The sequence below is a fragment of the Phoenix dactylifera genome, chromosome 3 (assembly GCF_051530095.1).
Source record: "Phoenix dactylifera cultivar Ajwa chromosome 3, Ajwa_hap1_PhDact_Kaust_v1.1, whole genome shotgun sequence".
In the NCBI taxonomy this organism is placed as follows: domain Eukaryota; kingdom Viridiplantae; phylum Streptophyta; class Magnoliopsida; order Arecales; family Arecaceae; genus Phoenix; species Phoenix dactylifera.
In genome coordinates, this window is record NC_143192.1 from 39,045,454 (window position 1) to 39,065,065 (window position 19,612).

Consider the following 19,612-nt stretch of genomic DNA (forward strand, 5'->3'; position numbering starts at 1 on the left):
ATGTCAGGTTCCATTTTGCCAGGTTACAGTGATGGGAAGTCATGAATCATTTTTCTGGACAATTTGGCTGGAAAATCAAAAGTGAAGTTTCTTGAAAGAAGGCCATAGCAATATCCAAGTCGTTAAGAATGCCTCAACCCTTTTCGTGACTGGTTGCTTTGTTTCCATCCCAGGGATGACACTTTTTTGGCCGACCTTCTGACCAGCATTTCCTTGTGTCCTTTCTTATCCTCCTCTTCTGGTTTCTTGGTCCCTTCATACTCTCCTATATCTCTCTTCCCTCTTTACTATGTTAGTCTTCTTTGGATTTCATATGCTTGGGATGGAGTCTCACCTCCTCATATTGGGGGTGTAGTAACCTTGTTGAATAAATATTATATAGCCAACTACATTGGAACTATATTATGAGATTCTATGATCGATCTACCATCTCAATTTTTGAATATTTTATTTTTTGATTTTTATAGATGTATTTATAATAGAGTGGTGTAATTTTTTTTTCAATTTACTAAAAAAAAATAAACTTTCAATTGTTACACAAAACGTGCAGCTCATGCTAATATCACTCTATCTCGGCTACTGTCTCCTTCAAGCTTGATGTCTCCCCTTTCCCAAGGTCTTGCAAAGCTGCCATGACCTCCATGGACTCGTGAACAAAGGATTGAGACTAAAACATCTCCAACCATGTAACGATAAGCATCATATTTAGCAACACTGCATATGAGAAAATATGTTTCATTTATACAAGTAGCCTCTTTGTTTTCACCTTTCAACATAATCTATTCTAGTAATTCTCATTTGAAAAAGAAAAACATGAAATGAAACCAAAAGCAACAATACAATCTGCTGGGAATTTTTCATTTCCTGTATCGACTCTGTTACAAGATGTTGAATGGGGTCATGATGTTACATATCGCCACACACAGGATACCAAGAATAAAACAAAACTCAGCAAACCTAGTATGACCCAGAATCCTGGAGCGCCGTTCACAGATTCAACCTCCCCAGCCTCTAACCTCCACCCATCATCCTTGCATCCTCCATGGCGCCATCTCAAAGATAATTTTGCTCGAGGATCTCCCATGACAACCTTGCTCCCGAACAAAATAGAATTTGTCACGCCCTGGACATTGTTGTTGAGGTAGATGTTGATGCAGCAGCAGCTGCTTTCTGGCACGCCTGCAGGATGTCCCTGGATGGACATTGCAGCTCCTGTGTTTTTGCCATTCAAGATCACACAATCCTGCTTAGAGTAGGCAGAGGTGCTTTCCCCAAGAGCCATGATAGAGAGCTAGACCACCAGAGAATTATGAGAACATAGAAATAGTTTCATTTGCCTTCTTGCAATCGTCTGAGATGGGAACTTCACAACTTTTAAGGGAAGCTTAGATTCCCAGGAATCACTTTTCCCTGCTATTTCCTTTACAAGTGGATCAGGCACTGCCTTGTAAGAACAGTAAGGGAGTAATCTTTTGCTCAGCTAGAAAGAAACGAACAAATATCAACTTTTTTTGAAGACATTAATACGATGCATGCTGTCACCACCTTGTCTGTTTGAATCAGATACCCTAACCAAACATAAATCAACTTGAGAATAAATTATGAGTCATATACGATGACATTTTGTGCCATTGTACACCAGATTCCCAAAACCATGCAATGGATATGTTAACCGCAAAAGCAAAGACTATGCCATAGATACTTGGCATCAGGACATGTTTATGGGCCATAAGTTGTCTGCATGGCTGCTTGTCAATAATGTAGAGGGAAATTGTAAGATTGTTCATACATGCTCACAGGACATAGATACAAGATTCAGTGCAAAAAATTGCTCATACATGATATACATGAAAATTGTGATCCAAGTCTTACAATTGGCAATTGTTAATTTCTTTTGACTTCACAGAGTATTCTTCATGGTTTCAAAAAGCAAAGGGCCAAGAAGACAATGGAAGGCACCCTTGCATGCATTCCCGAGAGGCCCACAAGTGCGTGTAGAATCCACCTGATGTCTAGCTGAAAGAAACCAAAAGGCAACTTTCATCAGTTTCAGTAAATGCTCCTTATAAATCAACAATTTAAACTATCTCAGACAATCAAAATTTACAAAAATTAACTTATAGAATCCTGAAATTTTCAAAAGCTCCCAGGATCCATAAAATTGTCATTAATCACTATTTACAGAGAACTAACGCCAGTGAATAAAAACCAACATAGGTCAAGTCAAATACTTAAAAAAAATTGAACTGTCAGCAGCATTTAAAAAATTGGCAAAATCTCATATCACAAGAACCTTGAAAAATTAGCACAGGGATCATGCATGTCTGAGATCGTTCACAATGCATGTAATCAGACAATGCAAATGCATGGTATATCCGCCAGGTCCCACAAATCATCACTGATCAAATTAAGCTAAGAGCTAATGCCAGCATACTGCTAAAGTGGAGATATAAAATCTTTCAGATGAAGTCCTAACAATAATGTGCACAGAGGAATTTCATATTTTGTTTGGACAGCATCTCTCAACTCAGAGTTTCTGGAGAAAGGAAAAACAATATCTATTAATAAAACAATTTATCCATTACATGACTTCTAAGTTTAAAGTTCTGCTTTGAAGCATTTTGCCCCACCTCCCCAACATCTTCAAGTTAAGCTTTTCTCCAGGCATCAATTGATGCTGCATCATTTGATTGCTGTCAATTGATGCTCAAGTATCTTGTTTCAGCCTCAGTCAGCACACGTTTCCCAAAAACAAACCAGAGATAATTTATGTTTCCTTATTTGTTAGATCTCACACGCATCCATCTCTGGTCCTGCTTTTCTTTATTAAAGCAAACTTGGCATCAATTTTTTGACAGTTATATAGTGAAGCACAACCTCAATCATTAATAGGAGTTGTTTTTCTAGATGTTCTATAAACAACTCGACTCTAAATGGGAGTAGTTGCTCAAGGCTATCTCACTTCCACAATTTTATCCACATCAAGTCAACATGCAGAAATAACAGATTATACTCATGTTCGAAACAATGTCATAGTGCAGCCAATACTCCATATAAAGGGATAGTTTTATATCCCATCATAATGGAATAGTGGCCATTATTTGCCCAAGACAGCCCTGGACTGGATTTATTTGAGAATAGAATATTTGCTGTTCTACGGGCCATTATTAACCATTACATGGGAGATAAATAGCAACAGATTAATTAATTGAAGCACCATTCACCAAATAAAGAATTCATTTTCCAGTTAGCGCAGAGTTTTAAACTTGAAAATATTTATTTATTCAGATGAACAGTGAAAATATCGATACATAGCCATTATTCCCATTATATAGCCATTGTAACAAGATAACAGCTAAATAACAGCCATCATTTAAAAGTCCATTATGCCTAAATAACATAACAGGAGACCTCCAAAACTGCTATGAATGTCATTATTAATGTTGTGTCACACGACATTTATTCTTTGGTCTGAGATTTTTCCTGTCAAAGTTTGCATAAAAACAAACAGTTAATTAGCTTTTTAATATTTCCGAATAGGCAAAAATACATAAAGGACAAAAAAATAAAGTTGAAACCAAAATGAATGTCATAATACGAAACCATAAATAAGTTTAAAATTCTAGTACTTTCTTTAAAAAAGTACTTTATTATTTTAATTACCTTTTGGTAATCCAGCTTAGTCCCCCTTGGACAATGGGGTGTTATAGCTGAACCTGTTAAGTCTTGAGAACAAGTCTTTGACAAGACAGGTTAACGAGTTCTATTAATATTAAGATAAAAGGTCAGGTATACAGGAAAGCAGAACAAAGAAACTTGGAAACACGAAAACATGAAGAAGTAATGCAAGCTACTTTGTGGCACTGCCTCTTATATAATGTTCTATGATTTATTGATAATCTGAAGAGTCACAAAAATGGTGGTCAAGGTTTGCCATACCGGTCGGTACCGGTGTGTACCATACCATACGGCATGCGGTACATAGTGTACCGAGTGTCAATATGCCGAACCGGCCTCCGTACCGGGCGAAGTGACATAATAATAGGATGGTATCGATATGGGTCCGATACTGAAATGGCCGACCTTAATGGTGGCACTCCTTGGAGTGCAGAAATAAAACGCATTTTCTGTACTTTTATGGTACCTATGGTTTGAGATACTGATATGTACTGAACCATGTCATATAACAGATGCTAGGTTTTCAACTAGCAATGCAGATCCCTGTATCATCAAGGAGCACATCTGCATAATGTTTGCATATAAGTATGGATCAACATCAATGTGTATCGATTGGCGGGTTAGGAGACAGTATATCTCTACATCTTCCAACGATAAGTGCTAGAATAACTTGGACCCTCTGGACCCACAATATTTGTTATGCTAGGTTTGCGACATCTCTTCGTTAAGTGCAAGCATAATAGCTTTTATTGGGCCACTCTCATAACGTTAATCTAATATCCATATGCAATGTCATACTGATATTGGATGCTGATTTAACAAAAACATGCATAAGTCAGAGGGTTTTCATATAAGATATGCTTATAGAAGGGAAACATGTTTTGATATTCAAAACATAAAATATTTAGATTAAACTGGCTTTGAAAAATTTTACATAGGAAAATTAAGGTTTTCTAGGTATTTCTGGCAGATTTTGCACCGCCTTTTGCATTTCTACATGCATGGTTTTGGCAATACTTGGCAATCTACATCATGAAGGTTGCAATTTAAAGCATACGAGCATGATAATATGCAACATGGTATATCCTGAATATTGCATGTAATTGGCCCACCAAAATCTCACCTCCCGTATACCATATCTTTATATATTTCTCAAACAATTCCAAACGCTTGCATCATTGTCTGTGTTACTCATATATGCATCCAGTTACTAGAATCCATTCAGATATGCATGGATACTTATCGGTCTTTTTTTCTAATTGCAGATTCTAATAGAGAAAGTTGGATTTGAAAATGAATTTGACTCACTATAATAATGTCAAAAGTAGTCAAGGATGCATGAATTAAATGAACTTTGCAAAATGTCAATTTTCTAAAATTCTTGAGCTAATTGGAGGAAGTTTGGATGAGATACATGCACATTGGAAGAACTTAACAAATAGTATTTTTTTAATATTTTTTATGCAATATTTAAATATGTATATATTAGTTGAAATTTTTCTATGTAACCCCATATCTACTCCCCCTCCCCTTCTCTTGTTGACTCAGATATTTGTAGTGTCTGAATTTGACTTATGTCTGTGTCCATGCGACACTGATCATTGCCCATCAATCAACACTTCAGCAGAACTAGGTAAAACATGCACAACGTAAGCATTCAGAATCTTTTAAATAATGATGGCAACCTCACAAGTCATAAAATGGACCTAAGAAAGAAAAAGAACCAAGCATGAATACAAACACAAGCAAAAATAACAAACTAGCTGTCACCTCGGAGACTGGTATAGACACGATATGCCGATGGATCTTAGCTTAATGAAGGAAACCCTATAAATCTGAGCTCAAGCATGCGTAAGGTTAAGAAGTTGCTGCAGTATGCGAGCAGCAACAAGACTGCATGAAACCTATGTGGTGCACAGACACCTGGACCTTGGTTGATTGAATTTAAAATAACATAAAAAAGTGAATTTCAAAAATAAGTATATTTTGTAGAAAATTAGAAATAAATATGAAGAGGTGAAAACTAAGAAAAATAATTAATCAAACATTAAGCAGCAATTTAGTGATAGTACCACCAGAATAGTGGAGTGGCAAGAGTGATAGGATGAGGGAGAGAGGAGTAAGAGATGGAGCAGGAAATGGCGTAGAAATGAGATAAAAAAGAAAAGTGATACGGACAGTATAAGATGAAGAGGAGATGAATAGGAGCAGCATGGAGAGGCAAATGACTACCGAGGGCAGCATAGTTTAGGGGCAGAAGGAGGAAGGAGGGAGGGGGGCAGGAGGGGCGAGGAAGGAGAAGGAAGGATGAGATGAAGAGTACCTCAGTTGCTATTTCTAGATTTCCGCCACCCACCATTTTCCGATGTATGCTTCTTGCTGCGCATTGCTTGACCACTGGAGCCTCTATTTCCTCTCTCACCTTTCTCACCACTTGCGCTTGAGGGAACAAGTGAAAATGAGTTTCAATAACCCGCCTAGACCCACATGTGCTCGGCTAACTTTCATGAAAACCAACTTGTTTGGTCACTGTGAGCGTCCGCTAAGCAGCTTGACTCTATACAGGGCTGCCTGGGCCCTAAGTGCAATAGCCAGGGGATTACCGCTGTCTCGGTGGCAGAATAGGTAGCCCAAGTGAGTACCCTTTAGAAGAGAGCACGCTCTAGGGGTCTATTATGTCAACCCAATAGCTCTAGTAATCAACTATATGTAAGAACCTCTCTATTTTCCAAAATAAGCGGTTGGATGTATAGATCAAGGCATCAATTATAAAACACTACCACATAATGATTCCGTAAAGCTAGAAGATGTCATGTGGTGAAAACATGGCCCATCATCACCTTATCCTCCCAAGTTATTGAGTTTACAAGTTATGGTCCCATTGAAGGAGATGAACATCAATAATCTTATGACATGCCCCATTATGATAGTTGGCACCAGAAATGACCAAAGGAACCTATTAAATCTAATGACTAGTTTGTCCAAGCTTGTGAAGAGAAAAAAACAGAAAATAGCAAAGAACTCAGTATGAACACCTTGCATGTCAGATTAGAGAACACCCTCAAAAAGATCCAAATGCTTAGTGTAAAATACTCTGAACCAAATGGAAAGAACTAAACAAGAAAAAAGTCCTCCATCCTTAAAACTATATAGCCAAATGAAATTGATACACAACTAAGCAAGGTCTGCGATACCGGCCGTATTGATGTACCGGTATGCACCAGCACCGGTATCGTACTAGACCGAACCGGGTCGGGGACACAGCGCGCGAGAGTGCATCTTCGTTTCCCTCGGTTTCTCCACTTAAAACTGGAACCCGAACGGGTTTTCACACGCCATTTTCCTCGCGGACGCGTTTCCCTCGCGAGCCGGATTGCTTCTTCCCGAACCTTCTAGTGTCTTCTCTTCTCTCCTCCGCTCTTCTCCTGCGAGCAAGCCCCGACGAGGATGCTCTCTCCTCCGCTCTTCTCCCGCGGGCAAGCCCCGACGAGGATGCTCTCTCCTCCGCTCTTCTCCCGCGGGCAAGCCCCGATGAGGATGCTCTCTCCTCCGCTCTTCTCCCGCAGGCAAGCCCCGACGAGGATGCTCTCTCCTCCGAGCAAACCCCAACGAGGCCTCGTACCGGTAAGTCTCCTCTTCTTCTTCTCTTCTTTCTCTTCTTCTTCCTCTTCTTCTTCTTCTTCTTCTCTTCTTTTCTTCTTCTTCCTCTTCTTTCTTCATCTTTCTTCCTCTTCTTTCCTGTTCTTCTTCTTCCCCGATCGGTTCCGACCAAGAAGGGGTCGGAACCGATTTTACATGCCGTATTGTACCGGTGCGTGTATCTAAAGGACATGATCTCAGATTAAGTATCAACTTCAATAGCGCATACTTCATCATCTGAAAATCATCTTGTTGCTAATAATTTTTAAAAGTTATATAACATTAAAACATAATCCTGGAACTTAGCCCCTTAGCATTCCTAATTATAACATAACGCCAATTTATTGTTCACATGTTTAGCTTCCAATGTTCATATGTACTTAGTATTACATTTTCACCACCATTCCTAGAATCACAACATAAATAAACATGTTCTTATGCTAAGTCTTCTCTGCCTCTCTTAAAATGAATCCTCCCAGATAGTGCTAGATTACCTCCACCATCACACTACAACCACATTTGAAGTTATTCCAAATTACAAGTGATTGATGATAGAAGGTACAAAAAGCATATTCGCAGGCATGATATAAAGGGACAAGCAAATCAAACAGCTTTAATCAAATCGAACTATCCCATACAAGAAAATTATATTATCTTTTGCAGGGATCAACTTCCACCCAAGCTTGTCGATGACTGAGGTCTTGTAAGTAGCCTTCAAACCAGCACTTAACCTGTATACACCTAATCCACACTGAAAGCTGATACATGTAATCTGCTGCCAATTGATAATATCATAATTTTGACAAGCTACATTTTTGACCTAAGATCACGTAAAAAGATCACAAAGAAATGAAAATTGAAAGGTGAAACCAAGCTATTTTGTTTGAAATAAGCACACTGAAAAACTATATTATTAGTGAATTGCAGGTTAAACATAAGAATATCACCCTTTTTCCACATATTTCAAGCTAGCACCCATTCTAACCACCACACACATACAACCAAACATTACAAGTTTTATAATTCTGATTCGAGAAACATAATCTATACTACATAAAAGAGAACAGTAAACCTTTTGTCCAGAAGCTATAACAGCCCTTCAATCTAATCGAAAAAAATATTGGCCATTAAAATTGCTCTCCAAGGGACCCCTAATATAACTAAAATTCCAAAAATTGGAAGAAAATCATTACAAAACTACAGCTATAGATTTTGGCCACTTTTTTAACCCAAAGGGCATTGGAATTTCGCCAAGGGACGAGATATTAACCATAAATCCTAAAAGGTCCTCTTGAACAAGTCCAAGATCATTGAAATTTATTTGTGCAAAAGTTATGCCTTACCAAAAAATTCAAATAAAATGTCATTAAATTACAACAATAAATTTTAGACATGTTTTGAGCAAAAGAACAGTAAAAGTTCATTGAGGACTATTAGATATCAATTGTAGATCTCAAAAAGGTTTTTTCAATAAAACCAAGATCATCAAAATCTGTTATTTCTCTCAAATGTTATTCCTCTTGAAAGATTGTTGGTTTCATGTGGACTGCGGACTTCAATGGTTTAATCTAATTTATCTCCAAACTACAACTATAACAGGAATTGTAATGCCATAATTATATAATTATATAATCATGTTGCATTACAGTTACATAATAATTATAATGTAATACACCCGGTAGCCTGACCTTATAAATATAACAATTATATAAAACTTTTTTTTATTACAAACCTATAATTCTAACATGAATGTCTCAAGAGTGGGAAATGATAAGGACTAACTTTGGAGGGTGTAGCTATATTTTTCTTATGAAGTGGAACATTTTTAAAGTATCATCACGAAGGAATATTTTAAGGGAAAATGAACATGAGCAATCAAATCAAAAAAGGACCCTGACAAATGTTTCAAGTAAAATTGGGGGAATCATCTCCCAGCATGGCTGATTTTCGAGAAGCAAACAAAAACAAAAGAGGAGAAGATAAGAAGGAAGAGGTATATGCTCATGAAAAGGGCAAGTCAGCATCTTCTATCATATGTTATCGAATACATAAAGCACTGACATTTTTTAATTTTTGCAAGAAGCTTCTTGATCATAAAGAAAAGGCATGAAAATGGGGAAAAATGATAACATTTCCATGCTAGACAATGGAAACAAAGAGCATTTATGTTAGTGTGCTAAAATGGACTTCAACCTAATGTCCCTTACGAGTTTCCAGTTCTCTGAGTAGTTTTTCGCCTCTCCACTAAAAAGCATCAATAGAAATCCAGGCATCAATGTCTTAGTATCTGGACATTTGGACTACACATGGACCTAGTAAGTTCATCTGGGATAGCTAGACCCAGGTTTTCATCAAGCTGGCTTGAGTCCAAGACCATGCTTAAGTCTGCAGGGTTAATCCCCAGTTTCAAACCAATTTGACAAGTTGCATCAGGTTCATTTGGGTTAGATCAGGACGAATCCATAACTAACATGTTGGAAGATTGGGTCTGAACTCAAGAACCATGCTTGATCCTTTAATCTTAACTTCATCAGTGGGTTAGGTCCAAACCAGGTTGGATATCAGTCTTTCTAATATGGTTGCAACCCCTATAGGACACCATATGAACTGAATAACAATCTTCAGTTATAGGTAGAAATTCTCTGATAAAGTAACAGGCTTTGGTAAGAAAATGAACCAACCTAGCATACTTGACCAATACATAGCTTGGTTAAAGGAGAGTCCATACTTGACCAACTCTTTCAAAAGATTAAACATAATAATGTTGGTTTTCAATTTCACTTAAATCCAGCTACGTTACTAAAATATCCTCCCCACCCTTATCTCTTTACCATGTACTTCCTGCCAAAAATTCAGAATCGTTTTTATATAAGGACTTCAATAAGATGCCCATGTGCATGCTCTGCATTGACAATATTGGATTCCATGCTTACACCTTTGATCCAGCTATACTAGCATTCTCCCCTCCATCCATTATAGGTATCACCTTCTCATAAGAAAACTATTTCTCCTAGAATCAAAATCATTCTCTAGCAAGGACTTCCTATGTGCATGTTTGCATATGGTTTGTTTTTTCAGTTTAGAGAGGGGGGGGGGGGGGGGGGGGGGGGGCGGTGTAGCAAATGTAAACAGATGGAAAATTAGCTTTATCTTCAGCTACTTTGGTCAATTCTTTTTGGATTCTGAGATATTCTCAATTAAAGTGTTTTTGAAAAGAAAGAAGAAAACTTTTAGTTTAACCGTCCTATTTCGAGATCCAAATAAGAGAATTTGCCCTCCCACCAGACTACATGTGTCGAACCCTTTATGGATGGATGCAGCATCATATATCTCAAAAGGTTGTCCAAAATAAAAAAACATCTCAAGCAAATGTTGCATGAGCAAGTTACAGCCTCTAGAAGTATTAATGTGCAAGCCAACTCTCAATGTGGCGGCTCTTGCTCCCGAAACTCATCCAAACCAATCCAAAGTGACAAACTTGGTCCACGACATGTTAGGTGATCCTCTTGGATCAATATCCGTCAAAGAAAAGCAGATATAAATATGGATAGACATCTAAGCGATTCGTATTTGAATATCCGATTCTGTTTGTACTTTGTAGTCTCTCTCATGAAAGAAAATAAGTGACAATGTTGACATGTCTTTAACTCAATTTTCTTTCCATGTAGCGAGGTCAATGATGTTGAATGCTTAAGGGAGCAAGGATGGTTAGTGTCTGACTAATTGGAAGGAGATGATGACCATGACACAAAGGGATTTAAGATCATAGGGGAAGCAGGGAAGATGGAAGAGGTTGGTGAGGTACTGAGGATGTTGAAAATGAGGTAGTCATGTTGAATCTGACCTAGATGATGATGACTAGGCCTAGCCAAGGACGGTTGTCATGTTAACGCTTGACAAGGCTCAAGATGGCCAGGCAGCATATAGGCCATAGATAGCAAAGTCAAGATCACCAGAGGATGGAATCTTGAAGAAATCAATGGTCAAGTTCGCATACATGGTGGGTGTAGATGTGGAGCATCATGGAAGGCAAGAGTAGTGATAGAGAGGAGCATGAGACCAAACGCGATCCAGTTTGTGCAGTTGAAGGTATATCGGAGGCCAATATACTTGAACACCCATTACACAAGTCTTGGTTTTGGGAGGAGCCGTTGCTAAGCCATCACACAATACATGAACAATCGAGGTTGCAAAAATCAACTTCTCCATTTTAGGGCCGAAAGGTCCCAATTGTCTCGAAGGAGGGAACTCGAAGCATTGAGCATATGGGTGGAGGAACTCTCCTCTTTTTTATTAGCTCACTAAATCCCATCCAAACTTGAATAAGATGGACAAAAATATAAGAGGAGAAATATTTAGTGCAGTCTCAAAAGTAATTGAAGTATTGTTGGGAGACGGGGATGTGAGAGTAGTAGAATAAAGAACAAATAAAACAAAGGTCATGGGATTTTGACGTCGTCTGTGATTTTTTTCATGCTAAGAGAAAACAAGCACAGGTTTTGTTTTGGCTCGAAGTATCTTTGGCTGATCTAAGACATGCCTCTAATAGGCTACTCTAGTGGGCGGGTGGATGACAACAGCTCCAGACAGTGAGGGTGGGCAAGATAGTGGAAGAAAATCATTTATTCAAATAGTTAATGAGTTCAAATCTCTATAGGGCCATAATAGCAATTCAATAAAACATCAAATTTCCATAACTAAATAAAGCTGACAGAGTTAACACTAAAATGGACACCAAGAACCATTTTTTCCATGTTCATTAAATACTAGGGGCTTCTTGTCTTTATCGAAAAAGGAGGACCTTTTTGGAATTAGGTTAGAAAGAACAGACTAGTTGTCAAGATCCCTTTTAGTAAATCATCCATATTTACTCATCAAGAAACTTCATTCTTCTGGACCACAATGCATTGTCACTAGAAATATGATATCTAAATGGATATGAGTACTAACTAGATAAAAGAACAGGGTTAACTAGAATAACCAGCTCTCTATAAACCAGATTCACAAGAAAATTAAGCCAAAGTGATTTAAAAAGTGGTGTCTGGAGAAACTATTGCTGCAATACAAAAGACGAGGTTGATATTAATATGAAGAATAAATAACTCACTAGTGATATACTTCTAACAAATAGGTTGATATAAATTTATAAGAAGAATTGTAGCAAACTTGAGATCAAAGCGAATATATTAATATTCAATTCTAAAACATATTGGAGTCAATAATTCATCAAAAATATTAGACAACAAGTATTTGTACAAGAAAATCAACTGAACGAGTTTGGGGACGACTAGAAAAGAAAATACATGGGAACATTAGTTAACATGATACTGATGCAGAGAAAATTGTGAGTTGCTTTCTCAATTGATTGTGGATTGATGTAGCATTTAGTCTCTGAACATGCTCAGATGTTTGTATTTGAAACTCCCACCATGATCCATCCCCTTTGACTCGGTAGCTGTGGAGTTCCTTATAAGAGGGAAGAAAGTAGGTAGTGCTATGAGGAACTAACATGATCAAGATGTGACACTTGAGCTTGCGGTGGTTGACCTTGCGATCTAAAGACAATTATCCCCAACTTAAGGAAAAAATTGAACATGAAAAATGGACCTGTCACAACTCAGGATGCAAATGTATTCAAACTTAGAATTACAGAAAAATCACTGAAGGTGCACAAAAAAATTCTACAAATAAAAATTTGACTACAGCCATTAGCATACCATACCAAATAAAATCATGGCAAGGTAAAAAAAGCAAGCTTATAAAAGCATAATGTGTAACGTCCTATTTGGAGTATTAATAAAAAATACAGCAACTAAACCCATAGTTGAGAGCACTTGTGAAATGCAGATAAATCACAAAAACCATAAAATTCTTGTTAACAAGGTACCTCTGCTAACCTCTAACTTCCATTGACTAAAAGAGATTTACACTCTCAAGTCTCAACATAATTCTATTACTAGCCAATCTCACATTAGTTTTGAAAATGATGGTAAAGAGCCATCTATCATAGTAACTAATAATATTATTCATTTGCCACCTTCTAGATAAGTCCGTGCAAACCATGATTTCAAGGTTTCTAAAAGAGCATATAAAACATTTATTATGTTAACTAGAGCAACACTAACAAGGTCTTTTGTGAATTTGCATATACTTGAATATGCTACTACTACCAACATATAAAAAAGTAGAATACAACACTATTTGTATGGACATGATATTTTGGCAGGTACTCCTAAGGTAGCCAAAAAAAGTCCATGCCATACAGCATGAGGAATTGGCACAATTCAAGGGGGCAATGCAATACATGACAGGTTTGTGTTTTGAAGCACTAATCCTCTTGTTCCACATGACAATGGAATTGTTTTTTTTTAGTACCAGGATGGGTCCCAAAGCATTTTTCTTTGGCATTAGACAACAAATAAGAGAGTTTCCATGTCTCAATATTTAAATAGTGAAATGTAGCGAAACATCATAATAAAAGTGAAAGATATGCATTTTTACTGAAAATGCAACTGTTATAGAAAAGGTTTTATTGCTTGCACACACTCTTACTGATCAGCAAACAGTTGTACAGAATGCATGTGAGTGCAAGCATGTGCATGTGTGTTTTCTAGGTTAGGTGAGGCAAATGCCATGGCATCAAAATTTGCTACCAAATTAAAGAAGGCTATTACAAGTAAATAGAAAGCAATGACATCAATAATGAGGAGAAAATTATATACTATAAAAGATTGAGTAGATTACCGATGGAATGTTTACCCAACAAAAGCAGCTTCTGATGATAATGTTCACAGAAAAGACCATTATGACAGACTTCAACATTTTTAGCAATCTTTAACTACATCGTTAGCCTCGCCACCCATTCATCCACCACACCATAGTCAATGCTGAGCTCTCTTAAAGGAGGGATGTTCTCCATTGCGAAAATCATTAGATGAGGATACGACACATTATAGTGATCATATACTACAAACTGCACAAAGACGTTCGGGCTGCAACTATGGCTCAAATAGCAAGCAACATTCCTTGCTCTTGAGACATCTATTGAACAGCTCAGATCAGGTAAAGAAGGAAAGTCAGGCGGCACATAATCTGGGAAGACATCAGATATGTCTCCCCATTCCACCCACCTTCCTGGAAATCTGCCAGGGCACACCAAACTGTCGCCATTCATCGAAAGCACCTCAGCTTGTTGCTTCATCAGCACAACCCCACTAAACTCACAGATAAAGGACCCGGCTCGAATCAAATCAAGTGACCGAACCCCCCACCCTGTCTCCCTTGATCTAAAAACCTCCAACCGTTTTCTCAACCCCTTCTGGCTCACCCGGTTAGGACAAGTTGGTGGGCACCGGCACATGGTGCCACACTCATATATCAATGGCTTCCCTTTCAAAAGCATCCCATTTCCATCATAAGGAAACTCACCTCCATTCCTCTCTGCGCAACAGCAACCAACCGAGCAATTCGACGTACATTCACACCCGCCTCCTCCGTCGGTGTGCTTTCCCTGAAAAGCAGCAAGAGGGTGAACGGGATGAGCAAGATACTCAAACAGCAAAGGATCCCGATCATCATCGATGTCATTGAACAGCGAGACAGGGAAATTCTCCTTCCCCATCGAAATGTCGAGGCTCAAATAACCAGCTGGCCGCACCCTCAGCGGGTGCACTTTCAAATCCTCGGCCAACTTCAGAATCACACTGCCCATCTCATCCTGCCCTTGCATTCTTATCAGCCTGTACTTGTACACACCGAACCCAGACTTCCCAGTATCCATCCAGCACTCCACAATCTTATACAACCCATCATAGACGTACACCTTTCCGGTGGGGCTCCGGTCGGACTTGATCCCTCGAATGACCCGAATCTCAATGCCATAATTCATGCTCCTTTCCAGTGCCAGATTTCCCCCCTCGAGCTTCTGATTAATGGAATGCTTCAGCTGGTTTCTTTCCCGGCCGCCGTGGCCGGTGTAGACAAGCACCACCCCACTATCATCGTCGTCCTCATAGCCACCAGACACGATAATGCTAGTGGCGATTGGCTCACCGCTGGAGCTCCGGCTAGCCGGCACGTAGTCGATCCCGGCTTGCACCTGCCCATGGAGACCGATCACGCAGAGCTCCATCCGGAAGAAGAAGACGTCGCCGATGTTAATCCCAGGGATCGCCCCGATGATCCTTTTGTCCCGGTTCAGCCAAAGGTCGCGGTCCGCCATCAGCGCTGCCGCCTTGAGGTCGGCGCGGGTTCTCTTGGCAAGAAACCCCAAGCTCTCGGCTTTCTCCTCCTCCCGGATCAGGAGAGCCCGCAGGGACTCGAAGGTGATGCGGGTGCGGCGGACGAGGTCGCGGAAGTAGATCTGGTCGCGGACGCTGAGGGAGGAGACGCGGACCATCTCGGCCGACCGGGCCTTGCGGCGCTTGGAGACGACGAGGGCGGAGGAGGACCCGTTGCTCTCCGGCCCCGGAGCCGCCGGCGGCCCCGCCGGCGGGGCCGGGACGAGGGAGCGGGCGCCAGTGGCGCGGGGGACGGGACGCTTGTAGGAGGATAGGAAGAGCTGCGCGAGGCGGAAGTACTCGGCGAAGAGGGCGTCCTCATCGGCGGTAGGGGAGAGCTGCTGGAGAGGAGTGTGTACCTCCGGGCTAAGAAGGGAACTTAAGTTAGGGTTAGGGTTCGGGGGTTCTCGGGGCCCAGAGCCGTCCTCTGCCGGCGGAGAGGGGCCGTCGATGTCTGGCTGTTCGGGCTTAGGCTCGAGCTTGGGGAAGGGAAGCGGGTAGGGGACGAGGTTGAGGTCCGGGAATGGGGTCGCCGGAGGCGAGGAATCCATGGGATGGGAAATTTTTTTTTGTCCTTCTTGAAATATACTTTAGAATTTTAGTGGAGATCTTATGGAGAAGAAGGAAGGAGGCATGGGGGAAGAGTGGCCATGGTGTTAAAGAATGCCGGAATATGACCGGGACTGCCCGAAAGGGGTTCTTAAATATATTTCTTGTTGTAGTGTTAATAGACCATGCATACCCCACCATCACCCAACTGACATAAACCGGCCTAGTTGAGGAAAATTTAACATAACACGGTTAATAACTTCGTATGTGCTCGTCTGGGGTACGTCTCTTGGGTGCGCTTGCGGGGGTGACGGGATTGCAAAACTTAAAAATCCGAACCGCTGAGACGATGACTCGGATATGAAGTTGAGCGCCACCTGGCTTCAGAACACTTTATCGAGACTTATGCTTTAACTCATTTAATGACCCGTGACGGCCTTTTCCTGGTGGGGCCCAGTATGAAATCGGTTTTCCCCGCTAGGTGTCGGGAACTTCCGTGGGGTAGGAGGTATGATTTGGACCGCGGAGAGCCTGCAGCGGTCGGGGGCAACGCGATTTATTTCTTGCGGAAGGTAAGCATAGTGCGGTGACTGGACCTCGGAGAGCGTTTCATCCTAGCTGGCTGACGGGTGGTTGGCAGAAGCGTGGGATGGTTCACACGTGTGACTCCCTGCAAAGAGTGGAGATGTGGGGACGCTGGACACGTGAGATGCACGTGTGATATTGGAGAATTTGGAAGTGCAAAACTTTTGAGGGCATCAATGCATTATATCTATCAAATTAAAATAAGGAATCCAGCTGGAGGGTGATGTCTTTTACCTCTTCTTTTAAGGCCGCACAATGCCCGATGTTTTAAATAATATCAGACAATATATACGATACAAAACATAAGTAATATGTTATTATAGTAAAATTATCTTTTAACCCTCTCAACTTTCCTCATATTGCCCATTTTAATTTTTTTCCCTGGATTCATTCAATATAATTTTTGTTGCAATCTAACCTCTCCATCCATCTCTTATAGGCACGTTTGGTTCGCAGAAAAAAAAAAAAAAAATATTTATTTGATTAGTGTTTTCAAAAAAAATAAAATAATATTTTAATAAAAAATAGTATTTCAATAGAAATAAAATTTTAAAAAAGGTTATTATTTCACTGATTGAGAGTTGGGAGTAATTTTTTTCAAAACTATTCTTAATTCATCAAAATTTATAGATAAATTTTTTTATTAAGAGTATAATCAATATTTCATATAATTTTTATAAGAAGTAGTTGCGCAATCAAAAATAAGCTATTTTAGAATATATTACTTTTCTATAGTCAAATGAGCACGCTAAAACTATTTTTTCAACATCATATTTTCATTAATTAGCTTTCTCAAAAAAATTATTTCGATAAAAAACTTCTGCATTGCTCTTGGAACTTGATCCTAAACGAAGAGTCGTCTACCAATCTCAAAAGAGAAGAATGCATCCATAACGACATATGCCATATGCTCTAGGTGAGGAATTCTTGATCCCACCAGCTCATCTTCACTTGGCTGGCCTTCGTCACCTCTACCCTAGATACCTCCAAGATAAGCACAGCGAGCCCTAATTACTTTAGGTTTATTTGGTTTGCGGAAAGCATTTTTCCTCGTAAGAATATAATTCCTAGAAAGTAGATTCCTAAAAAGAGAATGCTTGGGAAAGTACTTTTGGCATGTTTGGTTGACCATAAAAAAATGATGGATTTATAGAGTGTTTATGTTTGGTTAGTCATCCACTTTTCTGGAAAAGTTACGTGTAATTCCTATTATACCCTTAATAAAAATTAGGTTTTTAATGTTTTGGATTAAATAAGGATAGCTGAAGGGCCTTTTTGAAGAAAAAATAAAAATGTTTCGATTCTCGGCTCATGAAAAAATAACTTTTTCATGCTTTTCATATGAAAAACTTTTTCATGTTTCTCATGAAAAATACTTTTTCATGAAATGTGGGAATTATATTTCCACGAAAAATACAACTTTTTCGTCTCTTTCATTTAAAAACTTCAACCAAACAAAAAACACCTCTTTACTTTTTCATTGACCATATTTTTCTCCTTCTTTTTCTACGAATCAAATAAGCTCTTCATTTTTTTTCTTATTTTTTTTTTTTAGCACGGCGGCAAGGCTATGCTTATGGAAGAGGCAATCGACATTGTCATCAATGCCAAAGAGGTTAAGTGGCTCCTGTTTTTCAGCTACCACTATGGACTCCCATGATGTCTTGCCCTTCGTGAGCGACTCTAATAAAAGCTCCACCAAAGACAGCAAGAACCTAAAATAATGATAGAGAGAGGGAAGGAAAAAAAAAACCCGGAGAAGAGAGCATCGAAGCGGAGGAAAAGCAAGCAAACTCATAACAAAACTCAGAAGTTCAAGCATTATTTCTACAGCAAGGTCGGCAAGGTAACGGCTTGACATGAAGCAAAGAAAATAAAGAGAAATTTAGCCAAATCCATGGACAGGGATCCCATGCTTTCTTCTCAGATCGAGATGAAAACAAAAACAGAGTGAAGATTTTCTAACGCCAAGAAAAATTCTGCTATAAATTATGAAAAATCCATGAACCATAGAATTAGAGAGAATAATTGTGATAGAAAAGAAATCATATACAGTTGTTTATATATTCCTCAATGATTTGTAGTTGGGCATAAATAGATGGGGAGAGAAGAAAAGAAGAAAAGATGAGGACAGGGGAGGAGGGCAAAATTAAAACTTTGGCTTAAAAAAATAATTTTTTTCTCAATCAAACATTTCTTAGACGCAGCTATCACGGTCGAGGTAGAGGCGGCGGCGGTAGTACTTAGTAGTCCTCGACATGCTTGTGTACCATCAAGTACATGAAGTAGGCCTTGCAGTCTGCTGAAAAAGAAATGAAATCTTGCATTAGAATTCCAAACCATTTCTATTTTTTCTACCTTTTCTTCGTATAGGGCTTTTTTTGGTTAAAACTTCTTCGTATCATACTTTGAGAGAGAAACTAGAGAATAACATAAAAAGGTAAGAGACAAATAGAAATATAGAGAAGATAGGAAAAGCAATCGATTTTGCCTTCTTTTTTCTTTAACCTTTGTGGCATTAAGAATTTAAAATGAAAAAAAAAGGAGGCAATTGAAAAAAGAATTATAAGCCAGAGAAAAAAAGAAACGAAGGGAAAATGAGGACAAGATCTTAAGTATAGCAGAAGGGCCCTGAGCCAATCTAATAGGACCAGAGTCTTTAAACCAAGATATCAAATATTGATAATATAGATAAAGATAGGATAGTTAATTTTTTTGGCAATTAAATCAAAAGTATCATTATAAATGAGGCAGAAAACCAGGTATTAACAATATAGATATAATATGGTTATAAATAGAAAAATTAATTTTTATAAGCAATCAAATCAAAGATATCACTATATATGCAGCATGAAATCGGATATTGACATTATAAATATGAA

General features: G+C 39.0%; 1 protein-coding gene across 7 annotated transcripts; it reads right to left on the reverse strand.

Annotated features, from left to right (window-relative positions):
- Positions 1 to 1,700: 1,700 nt before the first annotated feature.
- On the reverse strand, positions 1,701 to 16,296 carry LOC103721289 (histone-lysine N-methyltransferase family member SUVH2-like). Of its 7 annotated transcripts, none has more exons than XM_008811433.6 (3): positions 14,062 to 16,296; positions 7,956 to 8,048; positions 1,701 to 2,016 (listed from the first exon to the last, which is right to left on the reverse strand). In XM_008811433.6, exon 1 carries the CDS (start codon positions 16,145 to 16,147, stop codon positions 14,156 to 14,158), a length of 1,992 nt encoding a protein of 663 aa, XP_008809655.4. In that variant the 5' UTR covers positions 16,148 to 16,296; the 3' UTR covers positions 1,701 to 2,016; positions 7,956 to 8,048; positions 14,062 to 14,155. The 7 variants fall into 7 exon arrangements, with proteins under 7 accessions (XP_008809655.4, XP_088574458.2, XP_089785772.1 ...); XM_088718332.2 differs by having other exon boundaries at positions 6,873 to 8,048; XM_089929646.1 differs by lacking the exon at positions 7,956 to 8,048 and adding an exon at positions 12,621 to 12,924.
- Between the last annotated feature and the right edge of the window lie 3,316 nt (positions 16,297 to 19,612).

Bases quoted from the DNA above. Each gene is read 5' to 3' on its own strand.
- LOC103721289 (XM_017846223.5), bottom strand. From the start codon at position 16,147: ATGGATTCCTCGCCTCCGGCGACCCCATTCCCGGACCTCAACCTCGTC.